The sequence below is a fragment of the Drosophila persimilis genome, unplaced genomic scaffold (assembly GCF_003286085.1).
Source record: "Drosophila persimilis strain 14011-0111.01,24,50 unplaced genomic scaffold, DperRS2 tig00000686-arrow-arrow-pilon, whole genome shotgun sequence".
Lineage (NCBI taxonomy): Eukaryota > Metazoa > Arthropoda > Insecta > Diptera > Drosophilidae > Drosophila > Drosophila persimilis.
Window position 1 is genome coordinate 41,212 of NW_020825336.1, and position 19,210 is coordinate 60,421.

At 48.4% G+C, this 19,210-nt stretch overlaps 1 protein-coding gene across 1 annotated transcript; it reads left to right on the forward strand.

Annotated features, from left to right (window-relative positions):
- Positions 1-13,393: 13,393 nt before the first annotated feature.
- LOC113566399 (translation initiation factor IF-2-like) lies at positions 13,394-14,000 on the forward strand. Its single transcript, XM_026991805.1, has 2 exons — positions 13,394-13,452; positions 13,517-14,000. The coding sequence occupies exons 1-2, from the start codon at positions 13,423-13,425 to the stop codon at positions 13,661-13,663; spliced, it is 177 nt and encodes a 58-aa protein (XP_026847606.1). The 5' UTR covers positions 13,394-13,422; the 3' UTR covers positions 13,664-14,000.
- The last annotated feature ends 5,210 nt before the right edge of the window (positions 14,001-19,210 follow it).

Sequence of the window (19,210 nt, forward strand, 5' to 3'; positions counted from 1 at the left end):
GGAAAAGCTCGGCCCGAGGGAAAGCCAATTCAATATTCAACCAAAAAAACAAAGAAAGCAATTCTTTAAGTATTTAAGAGGCGCATTTCTACCCCCAAGGAGGGGAAATCTTCTTGCGGGGGCGGTAGCGGCAAGGGCCGCGGCTCTACTTGTATTACCGGGTGGCTTTCTTGAGAGAGGGGGAGGACAAAGCATAGAGGGGGAACCACGAGCGATAGTTGTGGTCCCCTTTTCATTCAATGATACGAATTTTAAGGTACAGTTTCCATATTTCCGCTACAACCGTCGCTCATTTCTTCCATCTCTCACAAGGAATGGAGAGAGAATCGATTTCTTCATTCTGGCTATAATATTGATCTGGCAGCCACATGCCCCCCCACATATGTACCCCTTCTAGTACCGGGTACCAAAACTGCTTACAGAAATGACATCGCGACCCTTTTTGAGTGGAGACCCCGAAGCCCTTTTCGGCATAAGTAAACTTTGACCTTCCATTGTCACACCACTTGGCCACGTGGAAGGGTCAGGGGCAGGGACAGGGGCAGGGCAGGGAAAGGAAACGCCATGCATTAGGCTGGTCGTGTTGCTGATTAAAGCTTTTCCGCATCCTGACCCAGAAAAGTGCCTCCAAGTGGCCCTCCGACCCTTCTGCAGCGAACCGAAGGAACTATCGTCCGTGGCTTCAGTGGAAAAGTTGTTGGCTTTTGATTTGTGCCCCCGCACACGCCGCACTCGCCGCACACATCAATCCGGGAAGGAAACCCCATCTGAAAACAAGGCGAAAGTTTATCAAAATATTGCCGTGGGGGAAGTCGTTCCTGTCGCTAAATGTGCTGACATTATCAGTTGATTTATAGCCAAATTTTCTCTGCCCCAGTCCCGGTCCATGCCCCTGCCCCTGCCCCTGCCCCTGCCTCTGTTTGTGCCTCGGGACTCCCGTTTGCTCGTTGCTGTAAAAATTAATTAACTTGCTTTAAGGTGGCTCCCATGAAGATTGCAGTTGATATACGAGACCGCCTTTGGCCTTAATGGGAGGCATTAAAAAATTAAATAGGAGACATCCTCCCGCCCCCACTCCCCCTCCCCCACCCACTCCCACTCCCCCTCCGATGGAGGTCATTAAAGTCGAGTAGATTCTCCTTGGCAGTGGCGGACAATTAAAAACATATTAAACTGATGCCGCATACAAAATGTGGTAGCTGCGTATGGACTGTGCGGCATGCGGCATGCGGCATGTGTGACTGAGGGACTCTGGGTGGGTGGTTGATAAATGTGTTCGGTCGCCAGGACTTAATATGGCGTACAGTGCGGAGACGGAGACGGAGACGGAGAGGCGGACAGCTCATTAAATAATTCCAAAATGTGACTCCGACTGTCTGTCCATCTGCGTGCCATGTCGTGTCGAGTCCTTGCTGCTCCTGCTGCCCCCCCTCCCCCCTGTGCTTGCCCCTGACGAGAACAGGCGACATGTGGCTGCAATAAAAAAGTCGTAACGTGCATCGCTTGCAGATGAGGCTCCAACCAAGGGACAATGGAGCCACCCAGCCGTCTGCGTCAATCCTTTCCTATTTTGCATTTTCTGGGGCAGGGGCAAGCGATGAACAAAGAAGGAACGGGGAGCGCGGAGCGTGGAGCGAGGGGGAAATCAATAATTATTCTTCTAATTGAATATTAATATTTAATTTTATGCTCGGACCGCGACGAGTCCACGGTCCACGGTCCACCTTCGGCTGCTGCGTGTACGCCTCATTAGCCAGCACGTTTTTCCATTAGGCCTCGTTAAAATCCCCCCCTCCCGCAGGCCGCAGACAAACTTTTGACGCTCCCCTCCTCCCCGGCTATCCACTGATTTATGGGCAAATTTTCGCCGTGCCTTTGGCCCGAAATGAGAAACGATTTTAGCACTTGTGCTGCTCTTCGACTCCCCTTCGACTCCTCCTCCTTGCGGTTGCCAAAGCAGCAGCAACATCATTGGGGTGTGACCGCAACCACAAGGCTGTTAACAGTCCCCCGCCGCCCACCCCCCTCCCCACTTGGGGGGAGGCCCACACACTGCGATGCGTATGGCGATGCGTATGGCGATGTGTGGCCGCATGTTAATGCACTTTCCAGCAAGGAGCTGGCCACTTCCGTACCGTACCTGGCCTAATGACCAATTAATATGGAAATCAGTTTGGTCTATTACAAGCTGCGACCCAATTATGACACTTGACAAATTAATGGCCTGAACAGGGGCCAGCAGGGAAGATGAGATATATGTATGCCACACTCGCATATGGCACGCTCCACTCGTGTTAAATATTCTGCCCATAATTACGAGCGGGTGGGCCCCCGAGGAGGGCCCGTAAGTTATGTTAATATTAAAGCTGCCGGAGACCCTAACGATTTCAACGGGAAGGGAGAGCACAACATCTTCACCAAGAGAGACGTAAATGAGAGAGAGATAGCAAGTGGGTAAAGAGTAAAGAAAAACAGCAACCAAACACTTTATTATCGCTCTTACCTTTGGGCACATTTTGTCGTTTGCTCTCTTCACGGCCGCTTATTCTCCCATTCGCCGGCTTCAAGCGCTTTTTCAATCAAAGGACTGGAGATCGCCAGAACGGGAGAGAGTCCCATACGAGAGCACGAGAGAGCGCCGACGGCACGCGCTCGAGTTGCAGCGGGAGAGGGGCAGACCCTCCCGCCTTTTTCGCCTTTTTTTCACCCACACATTTGCAGAGATCACGTGACCGAACGAAAAAAAATAATTACAAAAAAAAACACCATTTACACTTCACTTTCACTTCCACCGTCGCACTTGAACAGCCACTTTTTCTTGCACTAAAACAAAATTTTCGCACATTTTTCATTTTTAATCACTACCTCCGTAACACTACACAGCTGCGCGGCAATTTTCCCGTCGGATTTGGCAGCATTTTCCCGATTTTCACGGATTAAAACGCGGAGCAAGCCCAGAAACGCGCGCGCTTGGACCGGGTGAAAAAATGAGAGTGGGAGAGTGGGAGAGCGGTGCAAAAGCGTTCGTTCTTTGATCTCCTGCTTCCCAACTGCTTTCGCTCCCACTCGCTCGGTTGCGGCTTTTGGCGAAAGCAAAACGAAAAAAGGGAGACAACGGAACAATAACACATGAAAAAAAATGAATATGTTTATCTGCATACATATATGTACATATATCAAATAAGGCACTTGCATATATATTGATGCTGTTTTCCTTCGTCGAGCTGCCTTTTTGTTGCCATTTTGCCTCTTGCTACGCCCCCGCCGCAATAAAACACCCTTTTTTGTATTTAATCACGCATCACTACACCAAACTTCACTTTTCACACTGACGCAACCTTTTTCCCGTCGGAGTTTTCACCATTGAAGCGCGGAGCTGACCTACAAACGCGCGCTTTGACCGGGTGAAATAATGAGAGCGGGAGATGATAAAACTTTTGCAAGGTGGTCCACCCACGCAACGTGATCTCTTTTCGCAAAGCTCAGATCCGAAAGAGAACCGAGCGGAACACCTTGAAACACCTTACCATGCGGTGGCTTAGTCGCTCTCTCTCACCCACTGTTACTGCGTTCGATGTGATCGGCGCCCGATTAGCTCTCTCATTTGACATTTGGTTATATTCTTTTACTCTCCCCACTTCAAAATAGGAGAGCGAACTTTTGTGCATGAGTACAGTGGGTGTGAGGGAGAGGGCAGTGCGTGCACCTGTGTTGGGCATGTGCAGGGCGAGGAAAGAAGAATGCAGATTTTCAATGAGCGTCGCATAAAGGGAGCATGACGTAAGTCGCCTCTCTCGTTGCCTTTAGTGCTTTTCGTCCAGCCCAAGCGTGCGTTCTTCTTATCTTCTTATCTTCTTTTCTGAAATGCCTCGGTTTGGTTACCCGATTTCTGGGTTTCGCCCCTTCCATTCCTTAGGTCGTAACCAGGTTCTGACAACCTTAAATACACAAATACACAGTTGCCCTGTGTTTGTGCTTGTGTTTGTGTCCCCTGAGCATGTCCTCGGGTAATTAACATACAATTTATGAGCGATGCCATTCAGGGAAAAATGTCTGCACAGGTGGCTGGCAGGGCACTTGAAAACCAATTTTGGAGGCAGCCCGTGTTTGTATTTGGCCTTCAAGCATTTGGCATCCAAGTTAATTGATATTGCCGCAGGATATTAGGCCAGACTGAGAGCAATCTCTATAAATGCCACCAGCAGGCAGCCGGATGAGAGAAGATGGTGGTGGTGGAGGAGGAGAAGGCGGCACCGCAGAAAAATCATTTCTAATTGCATGTAATTATTTATAAAATTAACAAACACTCAATGAGTCGTCCGCTGCGGAAGTGAAAGCCACAGACAGAGAAAAAGAAAAACTATTCGAGTGCATACATAGTATAGTAGAGGATTGATTTCGCTGTCGTCTCACAGCTGGGGTGGCAGTGGGCCAGAAAATTCCGGCAGATCAGACGGGGAAAAAGGAAAGCGAAGAAAAACCTGCGAAGAGCGCGGCAACATTGCTGGCATCCCAGCGCCAGCAACATAGCAGCTGGCCACATGCTGCTAAGACACTTGTTGGGTGCCGTGCCCGGCAGCATGTTGCCGCGCTAGCGGCCGAGTGTTTAGATACAATTGGCAGGGCAGGCAGACATGTCGTATGAGTAATTTTAATTAACATGTCAGTCACACAATGGTCTCGTGCACTATCTTTGTGGCAATTCGAGCATGCTACATGCTACATGCCACACTCCTGTTACGTCCTGTGCGAGCGATTAACCCTGTGCAGCGCCCAGGCATCCAAGGGCCAAACACAATTAACTTGAGCCTCAAAAGCCAGGCCATTGTTGGCAAGTCAACTCGAGTCAATTGTGCCTCGTCACACACATGCGGCATGCGGCATGCGGCATGTGGCACATACGTGTTTACATTTCCACTTTACTTCTGGGACCAGCCACACTTTTATTATCATTCCCAGGCCATCGCTCAGCCACTTGCCAGGACTTTATCTCTGCCCCTCCGCCCCCCAGCCCCCCAGCCCTCTCTGCCATTTTGGGGGCGACCACGGAAGCGGAAGGAACACGCCGCAGGGCGGTTAATTCAATTTTCAGCTCGTGTGCCGTCGCTCTTTTGATTGTCCCCGGCTCACAGGCTCACAAATCACAAATCACAGAGCGCCAGGCGATCGGATCGGGGGGCAGCCACTCGGAAATGCAATCTATATTCGGGGGCAGGGCAAAAACTTTTGCATATTTTTCACCGAAGCTAAAGCCCCTCAGGCTCGCGTTTTGTGGCGCCTCGAGGCGCAGTCCCCGAAATGCGAGTATCCTTCCTCTTCATGGAGTATGCATGTAATTTTAGTTTTGTTTTTCGCACAACAAATTACTCCCCCAGCACTTGGACACCCTGTAGTTTGTGGCATATTCAATGGGGAAACATTTCGGGGCGCTGCCTGTGGGGCTCCTGGCTAGGCCTAGTGTCCTAGTGGTCTTTATACAATGATTTCGGAGGATTCGAAGCTGTAGTTCGAGCGGCTCCAATAGCTCTTCGTTGCAGGGTCCTAAAGATCCTGTAGATACGGCTTCATGGCGTGGTCCTTGGAGGTCCATAGCTTCGGTTTCAAGTGCAGCAATGTCCCTATTGCTGTCCTCTCCCATGCGGTCCACGTGCTCTCCTCTCCTCTCCCCTTCGGTCTTCGCTCTTCGGTCTCCTCTTCCAGGGTAGCCGCCCATCGATCACGAGTCACCTTTTGGGCTCCACTTCTTTTATTGGCGCCTCGGCTTTGGCCGTATATAGTTTCATTCGTTTATCTGGGCCAACTTCAAGGCAACATTTGATTTATGAACATCTGCGAATGTCTGAGTGTGCACCAAAATGGGATTGAAGTTGCCCCAGTCCCTGCCTCCGGCTCCGGCTCCGGCTCCGTCTCCGGCTTGGAGCAGAAGTTATGACGGGTCCGCCCTCCACTGCGTAACTTTCCATTTGCGGCGGAGCGTTGCACGTAAAAGGCTCTTTCGCTCTCGTTTGCTAGCCCACTTTATGGCCAACAACGGGCGGGTTATGGGGGGGGGGGGGGAGTATATTGCAAGCCGTGCAATAATTCTACTTCTTCCTGCAGGATTTCATTGGAAACCATATTAGAAAAGGCGCAAAAGAAAACCTTTTTATCCTTTGTCCGGCAGTCACTTGTTTGGTGTCCCGGCCACAGGGACACGGACACGGAGAGGGACACGGAGAGGGACACGGACACGGATCTGGGTCAAGTGTCTCGTATTTCATTTTTGTAATTACATTACGCTGTAGCTTTGAGCGTTTCGTTTCGTTTCGCTTTGTTTTTCTCCAGCATTTCCCCAGAGAACTTGAGAATGTCAGGACATCTCCACTCTCCGCTCATCCCCTTTGTTGGCGTGTCAATATGCGGGGCAAGCACGGATTTAGTCATCGCTCAATGCATCTCATCGGTGGCTGTGGCAGTGGCGGTGGAGGTGGTGGAAAGTGCAAAGGGAATTGATTTTACAACCGCAAAGATTGTCAGAATCCGCTGGATACCGAATGACGCGAACATTTTCTAAGTGGAAGCACAAAAACACACACACACACAAGAGACACACAGAAGACACATACATAAACAAAGTGCTTGAGAGCGTGGAGTATATTGACCTTCAGCTCTTGAAGGAACCCAAAAGCAAAACCCTAGTTGTCCACGTCATCAAGTTTTGCCTTCAGTTTTCGAAGCTTTTCTTGGCCAAGAATATTCTGGCCACGAACACACACACATCCCAGAATAGCACTAAACCCCCCACCCCCCATGCCCCCCACTGCCATGACAGGAGACAGACGCCGCGATAGCAATCAAAAGTTCTGCCAACTCCATTCCCGAGCCATTGATGCGAGCAAAATATATATGACGTATACGCCCTGTGTGTCTCACCCACAGACCGCCAGGGGTGCCAAGTTGCATGCAGCTGGTAAAAGCTGCAAGCAATTAACCATTTAATTGAAAGGCAAAGACCGAAAGGCAACTCTCATTTCTCTTCTGTTGCCTTTTCGGCTAATCAACGGGCGGGGTTTTGGGGCGCCTTGTCTATTTTTAGAAGCCAAAAGTCGAGGATATGGAGGTGGAGTTTCTCTGCCAGGGAAAACGGAATACTGGGCAATTTGCATAAATTTACCATGAATCAATGCCCCGAGTCGCGGAAGGAAAAGCCGGGCCTGGGGTCGGGGGGAGGCCATAAAACGTGGAAGGCAGCCAAATGCGTGAGCGAACAATGAATGACTCAAACGTACACGCACACCCACGCACCCACACACACACACACAGTTATGAGAGGGCGTGAATGGGGGGGGCCTACAATACAGGCCTTAATAAATCAATAGGGAGCGGAGCGGGGAGCCGAGTCGGTCCCCGCGTAAATTAGGGCCGCAACGAAAGACCAAATTGCAGGCAGACAGAGAATCGTAAAAGCCAACCAACAGCCCCAGCCCCCCAAATTTATGCAGATGCGATGAGGTACCGCCGTTCCGCTCCTAATGTGCGTGTAATGCCTTTGCCAGACAACTAATTTCATATGTGGAAAGGACTCCCCCTCGCCTCTGGGTGGGAGGTGTTTCCGGCAAATGGAAACAGCCCCCCCCCGTCCCACAGGATTAATGTGGCAGAGTGCCGATTGAAGAAGTAGCTTCCCGTTGGGAGGAGCAAAGGGGAGCACTCTATTATTTATTCCTCGCTGCATGTTTCTTTGAAATTGAGAGTAAGATGGCTGCTGTTTCTGTCTTGAAGGGCGCCCGATGGTATGTACTTTTCAGCACAAAAAAGCCATTAGAACTACCGCGGGAATATAGTGGAGCCTTGAACAATGGGAACACTGCACAATGGAATAAATAATCGACATATATTCGCCACAAAATTACCTACCGAATATTAGCCTGTCATATTTTCACTTAAGTGAAATTGATGAAATTAATATTGGTGGGGTTTATGGGGCACAAAGACCCCCACCCCCACCCCCCACTAAGCGTCAGTTTAATTTTTATTACGCACTGAATGCGGCAATCAATGTGGTTTTAATAGCTTCATTAAATATGATTTCCTACAGCGGGAGAAAAAAAAACGAGGGAGTTGCTGCTGCGACCGCAACTCTACATTTATACCCGATACTTAGGCAGTATGAGACAGAGAGAGACAGACAATCTGCCTGAGCGCGTCGTCGGGCGCTGCGTAGCCTCTGCACATTGATTTCTTCCTTTTGTGGGGGCGGCAGGGGGTGTGGCGGAATTTCGAAACAAACTCGTGCAGGTCCGATATCACAGGAGTGTGGATACCAAATTTGGTTGCTCTAGCTTGTATAGTATCTGAGATCTAGGAACTTACTTTTAGCAATAGGCAAAGCCGACCATGAAACGTGTATGTTAGACAGAGATAGAGCGAGAGAGAATGAAATTGTTTTCAGCATTCTGGCTATAATAATTATACGATCTGGTTCAGAATCTGCATTCTAAAAGATATAGTCATTCTCTACTATTCTGCGTTCTCAGTTTTCTCGTATCTTTGAAATTGTGGATGCCACAGATGTTTGCCCTTTGTGTGGGCGGGGCGAAGTTTTGATTTATTCTCGTAATAGTGACATATCTCAGAAGTCTGGATATAAAATGTCGTTGCTCTGGCTCTTATAGTCTTTGAGCAGTAGGCGCTCATAGGGAAGGACAGACAGGGCTCAATCGGCTCGGACGATGCACACATCCATGTTCACCACAAATCGAATATACCCCTATACCCCTCATTTTGAGTATAACAACTAATTTAATAATTAATATCGGGCTGGGAAATCATAAAAAGAAAGTGTTTTCCCTTATATTTTTGCATTAATATGAACAGATTTGATTTAAATAAATTTCATTTAAAGATTAAATTTATATTTGAAAGCACATCACCTAATTTAAAATTTAATACCGGCTTTGGAAATTGTTAAAATAAAATAAAATAATATTAAAATATTTATTAAATTATTCTAAGATGTTTTATATTTATTTGCATTTGAATGCATTTATTTTTAAGTACTAATGAATTCCTTTTCACTATTTTTGTGTGTTACAACGGAATATTTAATTAAATACGGATGCTGTTTTTCCATGGATTTGGACGTTGATATGCAATTACTGCACCATCATGTGGCAGCAGCAGAAGGCTGCTACGCCCTGCCTGCCACCGCCCAACCTGCCGAGGGGCGCTGCCACATGCAGATGTGTGCTCGTTTCACTAAGCTTTTTTTCTCTGACTGTACGTTTTCCGTCGAGTGAGGATTCCCTTAGCTAACCACCAACGAATGTTGTAAATCTTTTCTTATTGTAATTTTCATATTTCGTATTTTTCGGCATATTTCGTAATAACGAAACTACTGTCTGGCTCCGCCTCATTTACGAGTTGTGTAATATTAAATGATGTCCCCTCTGATTTCGTACAGATTCTGTTAATGACCACTCAAAAGTTTCAATAGGCCTTCGTGGCCTTGGCCATGCCGCACAGTAGCCTGTCGCTTAGATCTGCACATTGGGCGGTGCCTTGAGCAGTGAAAAGGAGGCTTTCCTTTGTCATCGTTGGCTGCTATCATGTTTTGCACAAAGGGTTTCCCCTGTACCGGGCCTGGCCTCGGCGGCGCCATGTTGTTTATGTTTTCTCATAACGACAGCTCGCAACATGACAACCGCAATCGCGATTCTGCTGCTGTTCGGCGGCACAGTTGGAATTTAAATACGTAATTAAGTTGCCAGAGTCAAGGGCTGGGAAGTGGGACCATAAATTGCTGAGAGAAAATGCCAGTTGCCAGCTGCCAGGCGGCGAATATTAAAATAAGTTTTTATTTCCGTCCAACTGACCGGCGAAAATAATTTGGGCGTTTTGTCGATTACCTCATGGACCCCAGAGCCCCAGGACCCCAGGACCTCGGGACCCCAGGACCCCAGGACCCCTGGCTAATGAAAATTAAATAAACCACAAGCGTTGTTAAAATATATGGAATGTACTCGTACCCGTACCCGTACCCGTACTCCTACCCGTACCCGTAATAGAGCCAATATTGCGTGCAAATCATGGCCGCGATTAAGTGAAAATGAAGCCTGATTAATTGCCAGGCGATTGCGGGCCCCATCTAGAGCTCCTGTTCCTGCCAGGATCCATGGATTAATGCCAAACAAAAGGCTAGCAAATGTCATACTTTATGGGTACTCTCGGGCGGCCCTATGCCCGGTGGCCTTCATTGCCCGGCCATTGTTCCGGTGGCACACGCATAAAAAAACTGAGTTGCGACCATGAAAATTCATGGTGAGACCAGCATTTTACTAGCAGCAGGGACTTGGAATGTGGTGGGGGAGGGGGGTTGGGGGGTTGGGCTTCAAGGTCCATTCAGGTGCCGCTGCCTTTAAAGAGCACAGCAGCCCAAGGCAAAACGAAAGCTTAACACGGTCTAGTACCCCATCAAAATTAGAAATATTTTCCACTCGAAAGGCACCCCAGAGCGTGTGTTGGGTCAGCAATAATACTCGTATTTGTGATTTTTGATGGCCATTTTTGCCTTGATGCCGATTGATGTGGGGCGAGGAGTATTAAAAAATAAAGTTTCAATTGACGATAAAAAGCGTTCGCATATTTGTATGAAAGAATGTTCCAGCAGCTCATTGAATCTTGGCTTAAAGGCTAAAGGCTTTTGCTCTGGCTGTGGCTCTGGCCCTTACCCCCTCGATGCGCGTTCATTGGCAGGTCGTAAAACCTTGGCCAGCAACAACAACAGCAACAACAACAACAGTGTGTCAATAAAAGTGTCAATCAAATCAATGCGAAACAGGCCAGCAATTTTTCACTGGCAGGAATACAAACACACACGCAGATACAGGGACACACACAGATACAGGGACACACACATGAGGAATTTGGAGGCGCCGGCTGTTGCAGGACCCATCCCATCCCCACCATCCCCTCCATCCCCAAAACGAAAGGCAATAAAAACCACTGCGGTATTTGCACTGACGTTGGCAAAACTCTCTCCGCTCTCCGCTCTCTACTCTCCGCCTTGTGCCTTTTCCCCCCGTGTTGACTGGACTAATTTTTTGTGGCATCCAACATTCAGTCTGTTGTCATTACAAGCCTTGATTTGATTTCGCTGCACATGGATCCTACGTATAGGGCGATAAGCGATAAAGCAAACCTTGGCATCTGCCAAATGGAGCTGAAAAAATGCAGCTGCCAGATGTGTGCCAAGGAAAACCCCACAGGGGAAGGGGGGGAGTGTATGCAAAAAGCTAGAAATGCTTTCATTTATCAAAATTTGACTGGCGCCAGACAAAAACGAAAATCAAGGAAAATAAATCGTTTCGTCGTTTCGGCCAAGGGTTATAAATGACACCAAAATGTTGCGAATGCTTTGTCCGGGCAGGGCAGGGCGGGGGAGACAAAGGCAGAGCCCGCTGGACCCAGTCCGCATCAGAGATGGGGTTAAGGAAGCGGGGGCATTCACACCACAGAAGCCACATGAAGTGTCCTCAGAGGGGAAAAACCCATCAAATTACCGCACACACACGGGTCACAGGACACGGGTCACGGGTCACGGGCCACGGAAAGGCACCACCAAAAACAGGTGTTAACCGCAGACCAAATAAATCCATCACCATCTCCATCTCCGGCATCTCAATGGCAAATGGTGGATTAAGCAGCCATTTTGTAAACCCACCGCCACTGCCACCGCCACCGCCACGCCCCCCGTGCAAATTTATTGCCAAACGTGCCACACATAAAATTCACTCGAGCGAGACAGTTTCCCTTCGGTTTGGTTTGGTTTGGTTTGCTTTTTTTGTGTTTTTTTGTTGTGTTTCGTGTGGAAAATTGTTTTACACAACGACCGAAAACCGAATTGAATGAGCGAACAAACAAGCTATAAATTTGCTCGGGCCATATGCAGACATTGCCGCATCTTAAGTGGCAAGAACACGAATTTCAGGCGTTGCAGGCATTCCAGAATGCAAACATGCAACGGAAAGGGAGAGGGGCGGGGGCGGGGCTTACCAACAAGCTGTCGACACTCAAAAGATACTCCATCAATGGAAAAGTTTTGTGGCACTTCAAATGCTTGCCGCCCACGTTAGTGTCTGTCTAGGCCTGGCCAAAAATAAGCGTGTTTGCATTGTCCTGCCCTCTTGATTTCAATGGCCATAAGACAGGGACAGGGACAGCGACAGGGACAGGGCGCCAAACGTTAATCACAGCGTAGATGAGGCAACAGCAGACAGAGGGTGGAGGGGGAGAGACAGAACCCCAAAGCCAACGCAATCCGGAATACGACAGCATTACGGCAAGTGAAGACGGGGCCCGTCGCGAGACAGACACCCGGCATTAATTGCGCATTAATGTTTATTGCCCAACGGATGTGGAAGTGGCGCCATTTTGCCATTGCCATTGCCATGGCCATTTGTCTGCTCTGCAACCGCCGCGCCGGAGCACGGCTTGGATACACTTCGCTGGGTGGCCCCTTGAGCGGCTGCTCTCGGAATCGATTCAGTGGGATTAAGCGATTGCGCCAGGCAGGGCTATCAACGGAAAAGCATAATATCGGAATGGCATTTCCTTTGGAGCCCAATCTGCGGGAAGATCAGGCAAAAGTTCATTCGGAAAATTTAGTATGTCGTTTGAAGTTTGAAGTTTGAACCTCTGGGAATTATTAATGTCTTGCTCTTATTGTTTTGTACTCCTCCTGCCTCTCTCGAGAGGCGGCAAAAGTGTTCGTTCGGGGGAAATTTCAAAGACGTTTGCACCAAATTCAATTTTCTTTGAGAGCTGCAATTTTCCCACTTCCGTTGCACACATTTTCCGACGCATTTCCACGTAAAAAACAGAAGCATATCAGCGGTTCGACTTTCGTTCTTGGCCGGGAGCTCTTTTCGTTAGCTTTTTGGCTTTCAATTTCTCGTTTTGTTTCATTAATTTCTTCTGCACTTGCCACTGCCCCTCCTGCCCCTCCTCCCCCTTGCCAGTCTTCTTTGTCTGTGTCTCTGGGGGAATTTGTTTTGTATTTCCGGTTGCAGTGAGCGAGCAGCTACAAATACTTCCGGCCGACTTGCGCGGCGCTCCATTCGGGGCTTAAATTTATGGAGCTAGTTTGCGAGCTGTTTCCGCCGCATTTGCCACATGGCTGCCACCGCAGAGACCCCCAGTGCCCCCAGAGCCCCCAGAGCCACCAGAGCCCCCCGAGCCTGGGCAGCCACTCTGATTGATTATCCCTGGGCAAAGCAGCGCCATTTGGCGAGCGCTTTGATGCGGCTTTGCCTAATGCAGATCCTCTGATGAGATGGCTGTGTGTCTGTGTCTGCTTTGCTTGAGCTGCCACATGTGGCAGGCAGTGTCTACACACAAAACATTCGGAAAACACCAAAAAATAAACAAAATTCACTTAAAATAATGCCAGGCAAGCAGGTCAGCTTCGACGAGGTAAGAGAATGGCAGATCAGCTTCTACAGAGCCCTTCGCTGACGGTCCTTCTTTACTCTCGCAGAAGAACCTCCAAGGGGAGAGTCCAAGTGGACCGGCAGGCCGCCCACGCCCGGGCCCGGGCCCGCGCCGTGCAGGAAGGCCTGCAGCAGAAGTGCCGGCGCAGCCCCAGAACGGGAGAGATGGGCCTGTCCTCAAGCGACGTCTTTGAGCACCAGCAGGGAGCCGGCACCGAGGACTTGGAGCACGCGCCGCCACCCAAAGGACCCTGCCGCAAAAGGCTCGGGAAACTGTCACTTGATCGCTGACCCGTGTCAAGCCTCGGTGGCACGTGTGGCCGTGTGCACCTGAGCCTTTTTGCAGCTAATTGAATTACAATTTTTGACTGCCACAACCCCCACGCAGATTCATTCCCTAGGAAGATCCTGGCACGTATGCGACAGGAAGGAGTTCCCCCTCCCGTTCCCCTTCCCCTTCCCCCAGTATGACAACACAAGCCGAAAAAGAAACCATGAATCTCCCGAAGCAAATAAACAAATTACAACAGACTCTCGAGTTGTTGAATGCACGGCCTATGCGTGCCGCCAGGCGACGCGACTTCAAAGTCCCGCGCACTCGCTCGTCTGGCAAATTGTTCGGGGGTTACGGGGCATGGCAAAAACCCCGTAAGTCATTTGGTTACGTAGTCAACCGTTAGGAGGTGTTGCCTATAAGCCGAGTGGCACAGTGGGGCAAACGAACCGTACTGGTGGAGACACTCGTGAATGTCATATCCTGGGGGGGAAAAATGTCAATAAACTAAATCTAAAATAAATAAAAAAAAAATGAGAAAAAAAAAATAAATAAAAAGTTTTTAATTGGGTTTTGCCCTTAATATGAAAATATTTTATAAAATTAAATTAAATCTCATTTAAAAAAATAATATATATTTTTTAAATTAATATTAGCATATTGAGCTACAAATTAAAATTAGCATATTGAGCTACAAATTGAATATAATATATTTATTCTAAAATATTTATATTAAAAGTCAAAGTTAATTATATATTTAATTGTACAATTTCTGTATGTGAAAATCTATTTTTCTTCTCAATTAAATTCTGCCCCTCGCACACTCCACTGTTCCACTGTAAAATGTTACTTTGTGTCGTTGATGAGGCCCTGATTTGATTTTACGACAAGATGAACACGCACCCAGACCCAGACGCACCCAAGCAGACTCCCTCCGCCTCCCTCCGCCGCCCCATTGATTCCCCTCCTCATTGGGTGGCCTCGAGCCCGCGTTTCGCCGGCTTAAAATTCGCAAATTTTCCTGTGGCATGCGGCAAGCGTTTGAGCTTTGGATATTTCTGACACATATATCCTTAATTATGGGGGAGTCCCCGAATGGTATGTAATCCGAATGCCGAATGAAATGATCCAAAATAAACATGTTTCCAGCCAGGCCGCCGGGGAGCTTTCTGAATGAAATTTGGAATTTGTTATGCAAATGTCATGACTCGGCTCGTTGCGCACAACATCCGCTAGCTGTTTTTTTTCCGCAGCCAAATCCGAAGGCGGAAGGCCAAGTTCGGAGCCCGTCCGGGGTGTCCTCCCAGTGGGTCCGTGCCCCTGTCCCTGCCCCTGTCCCTGCCCCTGTCCGTGCCTCTGCATGTGGACGGAGGTGCTGATTGCCACGCTTGAAAACGGTTTCGGTCCTTTGGGTTTGCTAAATCACAGACCACACAGCACTACAATGGGCCAGGCCAGGCCAGACGAAGGTAAGCAAGAGCCAAGGGAGGTCGACAAAAAAAAATCTATAAACTGGCCAATTGGTCGAATTCGGCTTGAACTCTGTCTGTGTCTGTCTGTGGGCCAACACTCGAGGCTTACTTATTTATGTGCATATCTGCCGGCTTACAACACTCGCACGAGTGCGGCCGGCATTCGGGGGATCCCCATGATAACCAAACATATGCCACAGATGCCCACAAAACATTTACTTAAATTATTGATTTCTTCCCAGAGCCAGTCCCGTGCTCTGTGCTCCCAGGGATGCCAACGATGACAGTTTTGGGTGCAACATTTGGCTAGAGAAACGAAAAGGGGCAACTTCTGGATGAGCCGCAAAAAATAATTCAGAATAATACAAAATAAAAATCAAAATTACAGCAAAAAATTAAATAAGAGAACCAAAAATATTCAAATTAAAATTATAAATAAAAATAAAATAACATAAATTTGTAATAATACAAATAAATAAATAAAAATTATATATAAAATGAAATAAATTAAATTTAAAAATATAATTTAAAAAAAATTTAAATATAATTAATTACATGAATTTGAAATAATTAAATAGTCAACTTTAATAAAAAATCCAAAGAAATATTATTAATTAAATAACTAAATGAATTGAAAATAATTTAATCGACAAAAAATTTAAAAATAGAAAAAAAATATTCATGTATACTAAAAATTGAAGTAACAAGTAAATAAATAAACCAACAAGATCGAGTCGCTTATCCTGCCGCAACCATTGGAAGGATTGGCAAGAGCTGCGAAGGGGTTTTGTTTCCGAAACCTTTAAATACATATTCTGGGGAAAAATGTTTAAATCTGTGGCTTTTCCAGCTCATTTCAGCTTGCCGTCTTGAAGTCCTTTCCGCCTGGCTGGCGTTCTGCTCAGTTCCTTCTGGCCGGGCTCCTGAGGTCTTGAATTTCCGTCAAAAGTTGTGGCTGATTTATGGCCAACTTGGCGGACGTCAAAGGACACGCACACGCCGAGTAAGCCGAGCCCTGGCACTGGCACTGGCACTGGCACTGGCACTGGCAATGGCACTGGCAATGGCAATGGCACTTGGCTCGCATCCGTTTCCTGCTTTTGCTTTTGCCGTCCTGCGGCTCCTGCTGCTCCGCGTATCTCCACTGCGGCCCCGTGGGAGTGTCCCAAAGGATTTGGCCACAACAAGGTAGTAAGCTCTTTTTGATTAGCCACAAAAGGTCGCAATATAATGCACCGCTGGCCTCACTGACATCGCTGGAGTTGATAAGCAGCAGCCGAAATCATAAAACTGTCATTTGGCCGGTTGATAAGAGTCGACGACCAAAAGGGGCCGCCCTGGGCCTTACCGGCTGGTCCAGGGGCAATTCCATGTTGTGTGGCTTTTTTGTTGGGTCAAACACCGTTTCGCCACTTTGAATGGGGCACGGGAGGCACGAGGCACGAGGCTAGAGGCACTCGGCTGGGGGCTGTTCGTTGCGGGAAAAAGCCGAAAATGGATTGCAAAAACTAATGAACGATTTTCTGGAGTTGTGGCCGTGAGAAAAAGTGGTAATGAAAGGTGGCACATCCGTCCCTCGAATCCCAGGGTAGCCGTCAAGCCCGGGCCTCTCCGCGCCCTCTGCCGAATGGGTGGGGCCATGGCATACCAGGCCATACTTATGCATATTAGTGCTAATGTCTGGAGGTCCTGTGGCAGGAGCGATAAAACCAGAGCCGAGGAGGCAGCGAAAAACTTTGCAGACGCATTCCGCACAATGACGCAGTCGCTCCTGGGGCGGGCCATGGAGTGGCTGGATTTACAACTGCAAAAACGTTATTTATTTGCTGCATTATTGCCCACGATGGCCGATATGTATGGACAAAATTTACATTTAATTATGGCACCGCTCGCCTACAGATCCTTTATGCGAACTTCTGTTGATGTGCCAAGTTTTTTATTGTATTTCAATTGGAATTTATTATCTCCACTCCACATCGGAGTCTAAGGATGAAACTGAAACCGAAACCGAAGCCGAGGCCCCAGCCCTGAGTCGAGGGGCAGCCATGCGGAAAGGTCACTGAGGCTTGGCTTGGGTTACTGCTGAGTCAGTGGCTGTGGCAGTGGCAGTGGCAGTGGCTGTGGCAGAGTGGCGACAATGATGTAGCACTTGGCAGGGGCCATGGCACTGCAGCAGGCGGCCGCAGGGCGTGGCAGGAATAAATTGAAAAGAAATTATCAATCAAATAGGTATTTGAAAACTCAATTTCATGGAAAAAAACATTGCAGCTGTGGCCCTTTCAATCCACAACAACAAAGCCTTTACTGCGGCTGCAGTCCAAAAGGACATTTGGGTCCTTGCCTTCCCTCAGAAGGACAGAAATTAAGCAAAACGCATTTGTAATCCGCTTTTACTTGCTCAACACTAAATTTTTGAACCTGGGGACGGGGGGCTATGCCCTGAGGATTAGGAGGCAGGCCACCTTCTGTTCATTAGCCCCATTAGCGGAGTGCTTATAAATGGCTTAAATTACTGACTGACTCTCTGGCACTCGCCTCCAATCATTATTGAGGAGGTTCCTTCTCCCTCCCTCCCTCCTTCTCCTTCTATGCCAACACATCGGAAAGCCATCGCATATATTGCTATGACATCTGGCATTCTCGACTCTCGACTCTCGAAATGCGCATCGCAGCAGCTGCTCCTTTGGGGGGGAGGGGGGGGAAAGTGTTGAGATTTTCCAAAGAGCTGCTTCAGTGTGAAGAACAAAAGACAAATATTAAAAGTGCTATGCTATGCTGCCCCACCGGCTGCCCCACCGGCTGCCCCACCGGCTGCCCCACCGGCTGCCCCACCGAATGCTGTGCCTGCTGCATTTTCGAAAAGGGAAAATATTATGGGAATTTGCAGGAGCAGGCTTCTGCGGTCTGAATCCCACTGGGACAGATAACTCAGCCTCGGCCTCCTTCGGTTTTTGGGCCTCCGTAAATCTGGCTGTCGGGCAAAAGCCAGCCGCTGGCCGGCTGTCAATCGGATGGCACTCCACACTCCACACTCCTGGCTCCGGGTCCTGGCTCTGGGTCCTGCTTCTGGCAACAGATTCCGTTGTGTAATTGCGCGATTCAAGTGAGTCCAGCTGGGAGCAGCGGTGATCGGCAGCCCGGCAGTCGAGTGGAAATGTCTCGGTGATTAATCTGAACCGTTCGCCTGGCGTCCTCCTAGTCAGCAGCATCCTTCGCTCTAAAGAAGTAAATGAAAACTCATGGAATTGATTGGCAGGACACAAACAAAAAAAGAGAGGAAAAAGACACTTTCAGAAAAGATTGCAACCGCAAAAGGAAAGGATACATCTCGAAGCTGACTGACAGTTTGCGATTGAGAAATGAAAATATTACAAATATACGAGAAAACCTGTCTGGGAAGCCGCAGAGAAGGCGCTCTGACAAGTACGGGGGAAAGCTGAAATTCAAAGGGAAAATAAATCAACAAGGAGTAATCCTGGGCGTTGTCTCTGTGGCGCCTCCTATGGCTCACGCACATGCCACAAACGGATCAAGGGAGGGGGGGTGGGGGGGGGACCAAAAACGGAATGTATACATTGTATACAATGAAAGCTTCAATTGAATTAAAACCCAGGCACGAGCAGGGCTTCCCCACCAGCTGAGGCGGAATGTGGGCAGAGCTGATGAAGGCGGATGCCACTGGCTCATGGGTGTTGCATAAATGAAGTGAAGGGGAGGCACAGTGCATTCCTGGAGGTCTGAGCACCCCAGAAGCTCGGAGCAGTGTCCATAAATCAAAAAGTATTGGTGGCTCTTGAGGTCAAAGGGTTGACGAAAGACGCTAATGACTTTGGACCCGCAAAACCACTTGGCGGGCAAAGCTCTTTTCAGCTCGGAGTCTTTGGAGCTCCCTCTACCCTCCACCCTCTACCCATTCTTCGAGTGCCAGAACAATAAACATTAAATTACTTTGCTCAAGCGCTTGCCCGTCCGCACATGGAGTACATTTCACCTAC

What these genes read in the sequence shown, in the direction of transcription:
- LOC113566399 (XM_026991805.1), top strand. Translation starts at nt 13,423, where the DNA reads ATGCCAGGCAAGCAGGTCAGCTTCGACGAG. An exon ending in AGCAGGTCAGCTTCGACGAG is followed by an intron (nt 13,453 to 13,516) that starts GTAAGAGAATGG and finishes TTACTCTCGCAG; the next exon opens with AAGAACCTCCAAGGGGAGAG.